The sequence below is a fragment of the Dasypus novemcinctus genome, chromosome 1, assembly GCF_030445035.2.
Source record: "Dasypus novemcinctus isolate mDasNov1 chromosome 1, mDasNov1.1.hap2, whole genome shotgun sequence".
Classification (NCBI taxonomy): domain Eukaryota; kingdom Metazoa; phylum Chordata; class Mammalia; order Cingulata; family Dasypodidae; genus Dasypus; species Dasypus novemcinctus.
The window spans coordinates 196092143-196104242 of record NC_080673.1 but is presented as its reverse complement, the minus strand read 5'-3'; the positions used below and the strand labels follow the sequence as shown (position 1 = coordinate 196104242).

At 40.3% G+C, this 12100-nt stretch overlaps 1 protein-coding gene across 7 annotated transcripts in view; it reads right to left on the bottom strand.

Annotated features, from left to right (window-relative positions):
• BOD1L1 (biorientation of chromosomes in cell division 1 like 1) overlaps nucleotides 1-12100 on the bottom strand; it is a 56656-nt gene that overhangs the window by 28401 nt on the left and 16155 nt on the right. For all 7 annotated transcript variants that reach the window (XM_058300912.2, XM_058300932.2, XM_012528532.4 and 4 more), the window contains 4 exons: nucleotides 11610-11748; nucleotides 9661-9733; nucleotides 1795-7900; nucleotides 63-127 (listed from right to left, as the gene is read on the bottom strand). In XM_058300912.2, coding sequence (XP_058156895.1) covers nucleotides 63-127; nucleotides 1795-7900; nucleotides 9661-9733; nucleotides 11610-11748 — 6383 coding nt within the window. The remainder of the gene's footprint in view (nucleotides 1-62; nucleotides 128-1794; nucleotides 7901-9660; nucleotides 9734-11609; nucleotides 11749-12100) is intronic.

Below are 12100 nucleotides of genomic sequence, written 5' to 3'. Positions count from 1 at the left end.
ATATATGGTGAAATGGTACTTACACCATTTACAGTTCAGCATAACTGAATTATCAGCCATACCTCAGTTTTCAAGTTGGCTTTCAGTTCCAATCCTCCCAAAACATTCGGTGGAGACTCTTCATTGTCTAAAGAAATTCAAACCATTAAGAATTTACTTGCAAATAGATTCTGATTCAAAAGATCATGAATGTTATCATGCATGCCATGTCCCCTTTCTCTGCTGTTTTATTTTGGAAATAATAAGTAATCTGTTCTAGGAAAAGGATCTGGATGGGAGGCAAGAGTCATTTACTCATTTTCTGGATGTGAAAGCATTGCAGGCCTGCACAGTAAGATGGCTGCCCAGAAAGAATGATAACATAATATTTGTTGAGAGATATTCCCAAGTGTTTTTCTACAATGATCTGCATCAAGTTTGTCCCTAAAAGAAAATATTTTGGGTTATTGAATTACGTTCTCAATAAAGAAGGCAATTTAGGAGTAGATGCATTTCACTTGCTTCATGCTGACATAGCAAAATTAAACATAAATTAAAAAGCTGTGAGGCAGACAAAAAGAAATGGAATTTTCCCTGGTGGAGACTCAAGGTCCTGGTCCTGCCTCTTTCTCTCTCTCTCCTTTTCCCTCCCTTTCTTTCTCTTCTTTGTTCTTCTGCTACTTGCAGCTTCTCCAATTTCCCTCAGCTGCCCACATATGAACCACACACGAGCCTCCCAAGAAAATCTTTTCTCTAAGAGGTACAGGCTTTTCCTTGGTAAAAGCTCTTCTTTTAGAATGCTTTGTTCATTCAGGGGAAAAAAGGAGGGAGAAGGGAGTAATAGACTGTAGCAAAAATTGAGTCATAAAAACTTTCTGAGCACTCAATTTGCCCCAGGTTAAATCCAATGGAAAATTTTAAAGTTATCTATTTCAACCCTGGGAAAATTTCTTAACATCTCCTGTTTGAGTCCCTATAATGAACAGGACTAAATCTGCTCACTTCAGCTTCTGGGATTGACCTGGATGATTTCTAAGGTTCGTTTTGGTTTAAAAGTCCAGGATGTGACAATTTATACAGCCAAAGTGGAAGAGGTCAATGTCCTCTAGGCCATGTGCTCTCCGATTCCCAGAGCATCTTGAGCTTAACCCCATTCTAGGCACTTGTCACTTTACAGTGTCACTGCTTACTTATGTGACTGTCACATGTTTTCCTGTCTCAACTATTTATCTTTGCATTTCCAGGGCCTGGCACAGTGCCTGGTATAAAATATCTGAAGTTGGATGGTATAATGAGTGAATGAGCTCCAAGATTTTTATAAAAAAGAAACAGCCTCAGAAGTTAAGTAATTTTCTTCTAAAAGGCAACAAAATGCCTCCATGTTATTTAAACTTTCTGAGTCCTACTTCCTCATGTATAAAATGAAGGTGATAAAATATATTGATCTCATTTAGTTGTTGTATGGTAGTCTTCAGTTTGATAGATAAGAAATCTGCAGGTCAGAAAGATTTGTAACTTGCTACAGTCATGTAGGTAAGTGGCTGGCTGACTCTTCCCATTCTATGGCCTCCTGCCTCTTCTCTCCTTACATATGAGAAATAAGTCTAAGATTTTAAGCTTTTAAGCATGAGTATATCTTAGAAAGCTTAACCTTTAAGTTTGATGACAGCTACTTTGGGATATTATGACATAAGAAAAAAGATGTACACTGATATCATTCTGAAAACAACCATCCTTTGGAAGATATCTTAAATGCACTCTGTTACACCATCATTTCTGTAAAATCTTTAAATTTACAATTAGAAAGAGTCTTACCTATGTTACACAAATTTTCTTCAGAAGAAACAGTGACCTGGCAGTCCCCTTCCTCATGGAATGGTTTTGTCATGCTGTTATCATCTCCTACTTTCTCAGCTGTAGCTTTAACAAGCCACTTGCCACTCTGACCACTCTTTATGGCCAAGTGCTGCTCACAATTAGGAGCTAGAAAAGGTATGTCATTGACAGCTGGAAGGAGCATGATGTTAGGTGTTTCTGACTCTTGGCCATTAATACATTCAGTTGTGGTAGTTTTCAAGTTGTCTGCAGATGTCTGTTGTACAGGATGGAGAGATGAATGCTTTGCAGCAGTGTCTTTGGCATCTGGCATGTCATCAGCTTTTGTAGCACCAGTATTTACAGCTGCCAAACAGTGAATACTGACAGAGGGGACCACAGTCGTCTGCCCACACGTTTCTTCTGGCCCTCTCCGAATGTCGGGTGAGCTAGCGACCAACTCTATGCCCCTTCCTGCTGAACAACTTTCTGTTGTCCCTGCCTCATAGCATTTATCTCCCCTCTGAACAGAGCTCAACAACACACTCTCTTCTGTATTCACGAGGCTCACAATGCCCTCATTTTGTCCCCTTTCTGTACACAGTGCCTTGCCAGTTCCAGGCCTATCTGTCTGTTCTGCACATCCGGCACTTGGCTGGCTGCTGTGGCCTGCAGAGAGCACACAGACTGGTGCACTTTCCTGCCTTTCCTTGGTGCTCATGGCAACAGAGGGGTCCGCTCCTTTTCCTCCTGTGAATGGCCCATGACAGCTATTCTCCACAAGCAAGCTGGGCATGGGGACAGCACACTTGCTGACTTTTGTGGCTGATGCTGCTGACACATCATTGTTTCCTTCTGGGTTGCTGGCAGTCAGCCCCCTGGCTTCATGTCTGTTTGGGCTGGTGACAATCAAAGCACATTCTGCCGTGCTGGTGGAGATGATGGCCGTGTCACTCACGTCCTCTGTTCTCGCCTGAGTGGCCTGATCTTCATCCTGTGTGACAGTGTTAACCATGACAGCCTCACATCCTTCAGAGGTGCTTGTGGAAATCATGGCAGTGTCACTTATCTCTTCTGCTGCTCTGACGGAGGGATGGACTTCCTCTGGAGGGGCTGCGCTGGATACTGGGCCCTCGCAGTCTTCTACTGAGCTTGTTGAGATGAGAGCACTCCCATCCTTTTCTTCCATGGCTCTAATGGATTGCTCATTTTCACTTTCCACAACTACACCAGAAACAGAGGCCTCACATTCCTCTGCTATACTTGTGGAAATGAGGGCACATTCATCTTTCTCCTCTTTGCTGGTTGAGGCAAGAGGACTTTCAACATCTGTGGGTGCGCTGGGCATAGGTACCTCGAAGTTGCCAGTGCTTACTAAGATTGGACCATTCACGCTTTCTTCCACTACTCCAACGGGCTGCTGGCCTTCAGCACATTTGATGGTCATTGCACTGGAAATAGGCACTTCAAACTCTTCCCCTATGCTTGTGGAAATCATGGCGCACTCATCTTTCTCTTCACTTCTAGCAGCAGTGAGTTGGCTTTCATCTCCTGAAACTGCACTGGGCATGGGGGCCTCAAATTCTTCCAGGTTTACTCTAGTGCCTTCCACATTTTCTTCAGTTCTCAGAGCACTTGAATGACCTTCCGTGTCTACAGGAGCACTTAATGGAGTGGTGTAATCATTTGTCGTACTGGTGGAAATCATCAAGCCTTTACCTTTACTTCTACCCCCAGCTGAACTATGTTGGTTGGTCATATCAACACTGGCTGTACTAGCTGTGAGACAATCATACTCTTCATTTTCTACAGAGGTGATGATGACCTCATCTTTTTCACTTGGTGATGTGTCATCAACTTCACATTCGGGGGCTGCGCGGGATACAAGAATCTCACAACTGCCTCCCACCATGCCAGTGGAAATTCTGGCATCTTCAACTTTTTCTTTCCTGGTGACCTGACTGTCACTCTGATCTGAAGCTGCACTAGTCATGGGACCCTCGCAAGCTTCAGGAATTGATGCCACTTTGTCCTTTTCAGAAACTGCACTGGTCACACTGCTTTCTACAATGCCTTTAGCACTCGAGCAGATCTCTGTCTCTTTAATTGTGTTCTTGGCACCACTCAAGCTATCCACATCACTTTCAAGTACATTTAGGAGAGCTACTCCTGCCTCAGCTTCCACACGGTCTACCGCAGTCCCAATATGACTGTCTCCTTCTGCACTTTCACAAATCAATGCCCCTTCACTTTCTTCTTCTATCCCTGTGAAAGTTGAAGCATGGCCAACTTCATTTCCTCTTCCAGTGCTAGTCACGACGCCCTCCCCTTCATCATCCTCTTCCTTTGCACCTGTGCTGGTCACAATGCCCTCATCATCACAAGGACCGGCAGCAACTACTTGTACATTAGTGACTTCTTTGGCTACTGTGCTGTCCATTGCATTCTCTCCACTTTCTTCTGATTCAGAACTTATGGCAAAGCCTTCGCTGCTATCTTCTGAACCTGTGCAACTTGCTGGCCCCTCTCCATCTTCTTCCATTATCCCTGTGCTGGTGACTGCACTCTCACCTTCTGTACCGTCATTTACAGAACCATCTCCTTCTTGGTTGGCACTTGTTCCTGGCGGTGCATCATTATCTACCAGCACCATATCTGCACCTGTAACAATGCGCTCCTCCTGTGGTTCTGCACCAGTTACTGGACAGATAACAAAGTTATCCCTTCTTCCTTCTGCTCCTGTACATGTCACAGCACTCTCAGTTTCTTTTTTGGGGGCCATTCTTGCCATATTTCTCTGGAATTCATCTACCTCTTCACTGCTTAAGGAGCCATCTCTTATTTCAGTTCCAGCACTTGTTACTGCCCCATCACTTTCAACTTCACTAATAAAAGTAACAGTCCCTTCAACTATTTCTGAGTCTCTACCTGAAGAACCATCACATTTCCCTTCAGAGCCTGCACTGGTTACAGCATCATCTTTTTCTTCTGTCCCAACACTATTCACATTGTCATCAATTTTAACTGTATAAACAGTCACTGGATCTGTTGTTCTTCCTTCGGATTCAGCCATGGTACACTCTCCACTTTCTCCTTCCTTGGTGCTTGTAAGGAGAGTTTCACTTTCAGCAAATCCCTCCGTGACAACACCTCCACCTTCTTCAGCTGCTGCAAAAATGGTGCATTCGCTGGCTTCTGCCCCAACACAAAGAGGATTATTTCTGGAGCATGCACCTATTATGAAGCCTTCATCTGCTTCAATGCTTGTGCAAGGCAAAGCCATCTCACTGTCTCTTGTTTCTGAAGTAGTTGTGGCATCACCTGCCTTTACTGAATTTAAGGGAACAGCTTTGTTCTTCCCTTCAGTACTTGTGGCAATAAAAGTCTTTCCTGCTCTGTCAGATCCAGCTGTCATATTCTCAGTGTTTTCATTCCTTTGGTATAAAACAGAGGATGCCTCATCACCTCCAGCACTGGTATCAACCTCACTGTTTTCATTCCCTCTTTCAACATCAACTGATATATTTTCTATTTCATGTGGGCCTCTATTTACACTTATTTTTCCTGTAAGTTCAATTATTTCAGCATCTTTTTCTGAACTTATGCCTACCACATTATCAACAGCAATGCTGTCCTTTTTGCCATTATTGACTGTGGCTCTAATTGTTTGCTTTAAACTGGCATCTGTATTAAAATTATCTTCTTCCTTGGCTGTGTCCATAAAGCCAACTTCTTTGCCAAAATTCTCATTCTCATCAACCATGTGCGTTAACTTGCTACCATGAGGCATGTTTACTTTTTCTTCTTTACTGTGTGATAAAGTGGCTTGGCAACTTTCTGGAATGTGTTTTATGCTATCTATGTTTGCTTTTGTTGATGGATCTACTGTAGAACCCTCACCATTTTCGTTACGATCACTTGGTCTAGGGACTTCCAATTCTCTAACGGTCAAACTTTGATTAAGGATATTAGAATGGTCCACAAGTGAGGTATTAGAGGTGCCACCTTCTAAAGCAGTTCTTCTGTCAACTAAAGTGAGTGCTTCTGAGTCATGAGATTTTTTCTGAGGCACAACAGTCACTGAACTTAAGTTCAGTGTGGGGTCTAAATTTGTGGAATGTTCAAGAGCAACATCTCCTTGAACAACATGTTCTTCAGTGGGTTTGGCTGTGCTTTTCAAATTCTTTTGTATACTATCATTTTCTGATGGGGCACTAGCTAGCATTCTTTGACGAGTTTCAGAGTCTACACCTGTTTCATGAGTTCCTTGTTGAATGGATTCTTTCTCCCCAGGACCTGGTTTGGGCACAGCACTTTGAATATGAGCTTTCTTGCTCAAGGTGCTTTTATGGTCACTATGCTTTTCAGAATTACTAACTGTTCCACGTCCTGATTTATAGGCAGGAACTACTGTTCTTGAATCTACTGTTGAAGTCCTTAACTCATCCTTTAGAACTATGGAAGCAGTTTTTTGTTTCATAACATTTCCAGAGTCAATATCTCGTGGAGAACTATTATTGCTGCTGTCTTGGGTTTTAGATGCTTCAGACACATTTTCAATGGCTGGTTCAGAATCAATTTCCATTGGCTCTTGTTCTGGGATCACTGAGGTATCACCACATTTTTTTGGTCTCTGAAGGGAGGAAATACTGGGAGTGCCCAGAGTATTTGCTGCTAATTTTTCTTCACCTTTGGTCATTTCTTGTGATAAGCTTCCTCGTCGATTTTCACATAGCCTTCTACTTAATTTCTTTTCCATGATTTTGGCCTTTTCATGATTGCTGTCAACCTCTTTACCATCCTTGTCATCAGATTTATTTTCTTCCTTCTTTTTCATGTCCTTGCTACTATGCTTCAAGCTTCTGCTTTTGTGCCCATCTGACAACTTTCTTTCAAGTCTGGAGGAACTGGAATCTTTATCACCCTTATATTTCTCCTTTGCTAACTTAGCTCTATGACCAGACTCTTTCTGTGCACTTTGTGCTGAAGAAGTGCTCTCTAACACAGGTTCAATGCCCGTTTCATCAACAGGTTTGTCTTCAAGTTTAGACTTTCGCTGTTTATCTGAGTCACTTTCTTCTGTGCTCTTCTCTTTATCAGATTTTGGAGTGATTGCCTGTTTTGTGACACTTTCCTGTAATTCTGTTTCAACCATTTTTAACTGTTTGCCCTGACTTTTTGATTTAGACTTAAGCACTAGTTTCTCTTCTAACAAACTCTTTGTTCTTCGCTTCTCTTTATGGACACCTTCCTCTGATTTTATATTACTATCTAAATTAGTCGAGTCCATCTCACACCTATCTTCTGAATAACTTTCACTTCTTCTCTGTAATGTGACACTATGTTGCTTAGAACTCTGAGAATCTTTCTGAATTTTAGAATCACTTGATCTTCTTGCTTTGTGCTCCACTTTAGTTTTTTCGATTGACATATGTCTCTCTTTTTTGTTGTTTTCTTTACGAACATTCTCATCTGTTTTTATAATATATTCAGAAACTGGCTTTCCATCTTTGCCTAAAATTGATAATTTCCTTTCGTTCCTATGCTTACTTTTTCGGTCAGTTTTATCATCTGAAGAAAACTTTGTCTGTTGACTTTGCTTCTGAGTATTTTCATCTGCTTTTACACTTTTATCAGAAGGGTGAAGCTCAGTCTCATCACCTGTTTTATGTATGCTGTCACCTTTGTATTTATGTTTTGTAGATAATTTGTCTTCTGACAGAGTTTTCTCTTTTTCAGGCTTCTCCTTGGAGAATTTCACCTCTTTCTTAGGTAGGCTTTTCAAATGTGATGTTTCAGATTCATCTTTTTTTAAATGTTTTTCATTTTTAAGTGTGTTCTTCTGTTTCTGTGGTTCTTCTGGACTAGTTTCTGAGCGTTCCACTTGCCTTTTCCCATCTTTTGTGTCAGTCTCTTCTTGTGTTCCTTCCATCACCACAGGGGTAGATGTCCGTCTCTTATGTTCTCTTTCTATTTTTGCTTCATTTTTGTTTTCATCAGCTGAATGCAAAGACTCTGAAAGTCTCCTGGCAGGTTTACTTGGCTCGCTTTTTGCATGAACATGTTTTGGCTCTTTTGAAGAAGACACCATTTCCTTTTCACAATGCTGGAAGAAAATAAAGGATAAAATATGAGAAATACCAAAATAAACTTTTAGATTCAAATTTAACATTTGGGTACATTAAACATATTGAGTGCGGTTACACATGTTACATCTCACTTTATCCTTGCAAACAGCCTGTGCTAGTTATTACTAACCACATTATACGCATTAGGAAAGTGAAGCGCAATGTGATTCAATAACTTGACACTCAGGCCACAAGTAGCTGTGCTAGAACTGAATTTGGATGATCTCCTTCTGAGCTTAATAGTCCTCCAATTACATCAAAGACAGACCTTTATAGAGATGAGGATTTCTCCTGAATTTGTCCACTCATTTTAACTCTGTATCACTAAAACCCATCCAGTGCCCAGTAGTCACTAATAATAAATATAAGCTGAATGAATGACCATCCAATGTTCTCTCCAGTCCAACAATGTAATACTAATTTAAACATTTTATAATGAAATAAGATTTGCTGTTTTATTTTGGAAATCTGAATCATTTATGGAAAACTGATAAATTTAGTCTACCTGTAGGACACTCTACTATGAAGTTCCAAATGCACACAAAAACTCAAAGTAATAATAACATCATATACAATGTATTCATCTTTATGTATCCAAGGGAAGATACTGGTAAACCGTAGTACCTATAGGACATACCTGCCTCCCACCTCCTCCCAGAGTTTGGTACTGAGTAGATTATAAATGTTAATAAGTGGATGCTGATTGACTCCACTTCAATAATAACTACTAAGAGTTAAAATTATTCAACGAGTGGGCTGAAGTTCTTGGAAAGACCTTCGTGCCTCAATGTCAACTTAATATTTTAACTCCTTAAATTCTAACATGATAATCTATGCACTTCTACTAATATAACAGGAACCAGGATACAGGAAGATCTTCATAAATACTTTAAAATTAAATTCCTCAAAGAAAGAACTAAGGGGAATTATATAGCAAACTAATTTTACAATTCAGTCCAAATAACAGTGTGTGACTAAAGTTTTATGAGATTATATTTCACAGACGTTTAACACAAAATTGAGTTAACTATTTAAAAAAATATGCTATAAAAGATTAGGATATACTTCTAAATATGCCCCTAATGCATGAATAGAGAATGAAAAATACTACTTGCTAAATTACTAATTTCTATCCCTGGAAATGTTAATATATTTTAGCTATAGAATTATAAATATAAAAATGTAAATAAGGAATTAAACCCAATAAAATGATGTTTACTCCCCAAAAAAATCCAAAAAAGGGAAATGTATTCATTGCATATATTTTCACTATTTAAAAGATAAAATATTGGAAATAACCAAATGGTCAACTAAAGTAGATACCTAAATAAATTATGGTCTATCCACTCAATATAACAAAATGCAATCAATAAATAAAATAATCAGGAAGCCTCCAAGGTGACATGAAATAAGACGGAATGTTCAAAGCATTTGGCAAGATTACAGTGACATGTGTCCACATATGTGGAATGGATGAGCATGAAACAGATGCTTTGTTACGGTGGGGGGATTTTAGGTGTTTTCTCTATTTTCTCTTTTATTATCTAGATAAAAGTCCAAGTAAATCAACTCATCAAAATGAGAATATGATAGGGTGGAGGTTCAGGAATGCTATGTGAGGGATTTTTAATTTAACTTGGAAAGATCACACTATAGTCTCAGCTTTGCTCCAAAGGACTCAAAGGTCTATATCTAACCAAAGAGCATCTAAAATGGGGTTTTACTGATTAAGACACACCTCACTTGCTTTGGGAGTTTCTTTGGAATCTTCTTCAGGTTGCTGTTTCTTTTTAGAATTCTCGTCAACATTCCTGAGGAAAAAAACCCCCAAAAAGTTAAATATGAACTTTGAATTGTATATAAGAATTTCTTAGGAAGGCTAAAATATGAACAAAATTTTCTTTTACAATAAACACTAGATCCATAAATGGTGACATGTTACTTTTCAATTTAAAACCTATTCTTGGCGGCAGACTTGGCCCAGTGGTTAGGGCATCCACCTACCACATGGGAGGTCCGCGGTTCAAACCCTGGGCCTCCTTGACCCATGTGGAGCTGGCCCATGTGCAGTCCTGATGAGGCAAGGAGTGCTGTGTTACGCAGGGGTGTCCCCCGCATAGGGGAGCCGCATGCGTAAGAAGTGTGCCCCGTAAGGAAAGCAGCCCAGCGCGAAAGAAAGTGCAGCCTGACCAAGAATGGTGCCGCACACACGGAGAGCTGACACAAGATGACACAACAAAAAGAAACACAGATTCCCATGCCGCTGACAACAACAGAAGCAGACAAAGAACACGCAGAAAATAGACACAGAGAACAGAAAACTGGGGTGGGGGGGGGGAAGGGGAGAGAAATAAATAAATCTTAAAAAAAAAAAACCTATTCTTAGTCAACAGAGGAGCATATAATCTCAAAATGTGGCATGAACATGCTACACTTGGTGCTAAAGGAAAATACACGACACAAAAATTCCTGATTTGCTGTCCTGAAGGAATGACTTCATGGACTATACTTGCCATCCGAAAGTCTACTGCATGAGTCTTACCACCTTTTGCGTATAGAAGATAGTCTCATTTATTGAGGTCAATAGGAATGAGGTATAATAAATAGAAAATTGAAAACTGACTCCAATTACTTAGTTCTGCAAATTATTAATTCAGCTATCTTGAAGTATGTGATATATTTACATAACTGCACTCTGATGGGACAGTAAAATTGTAGCCCATGGCTTATGACTTTATAGCCACTCTCAGGAACTCTTTAGCTTTCTAATTTTTACAGTATTGATCATGATAATGCAGTATTATAAAAGAAGCTAGCTCACACCTCTGGACTAGGGTAAAGAGAATTGGATGCAATCATACATAAATGGTCATTGAATATCCAGAACAGACATGCTTCCAGCGTACTTCTAGAGGGGCAATGGATACAGTGATGAGCCCATAAACTCCTGGACACTATAGGTACAATTTTGTGTGTGCAAGTTCATTTTTTTCTGGGGTGAGGGCCCAAAGCTCCCATCAGTTTATCAAAGAGGTCTGGAACCCCAAAATAAGAAAATATACCACGTAGGAATGCTAGATATTAACACAATGAAATGAAACCCTGAGGCCCTTTCTAAACATGCAGTAACACAAGCATTAAAGGTGTGGTCCTGGCGGCGGACTTGGCCCAGTGGTTAAGGCGTCCGTCTACCACATGGGAGGTCTGCGGTTCAAACCCTGGGCCTCCTTGACCCGTGTGGAGCTGGCCCATGCACAGTGCTGATGTGCGCAAGGAGTGCCCTGCCACGCAGGGGTGTCCCCCGCGTACGGGAGCCCCACGCGCAAGGAGTGCGCCCCGTAAGGAGAGCCACCCAGTGTGAAAGTGCAGCCTGCCCAGGAATGGCACCGCACACACGGAGAGATGACGCAGCAAGATGACGCAACAAAAAGAAACAGATTCCTGTGCTGCTAACAACAACAGAAGCGGACAAAGAAGATGCAGCAAATAGACACAGAGAACAGACAACCGGGGTGGGGGGGTGGGAAGGGGAGAGAAATAAATAAATCAATAAAAAAAAAAAATAAATAAATACTATAGTTAAAAAAAAAAAGGCGTGGTCCTTTACACTGTCATTTTCAGTGTCTCTCTTTTGTAAGCATGCTGTAAAAATGGTAAAATGGGCATGTAGCCAGATAAAGAACGTACTTTGAATCTTTTTTTCTTTTTTTACTTAGGGCAACTTTTTTCTCTAAAACTTTCCGCTCTTTAAGGACTTCTTTAATTCTGGGGGCTTTATGCTCCATGATTTTTGCGGATGATTCTTCTAAATCCACAGTATTTTTGCCTAGGGAAAAAGCAACCAATTAACTGTATTTCAGAACAGTGTCATGAGCCATGTAACATTTATTTTCCTTAAGATGCTCTAATCATTATTAAAGATACAAAATGGCTTTAACCAATATCCCGAGCTTGTACTGGAATAAAAATTGTATTTCAATGGAGAAGTCTTACCTTTTATATTTCAAATGATAACATTTTATAAAGTTAAATTATCATGCAAACATTTTAAACAAACATACATATATGCTCAGAGGGAGTTCAATTTTGTTCAGTGCAATATTTTAGGCAAAAGTTTGCAGTTATTTTAGTTAAAGCAAAAATCAATTCCATTAATATCACCAGACAGGCTTGACTAA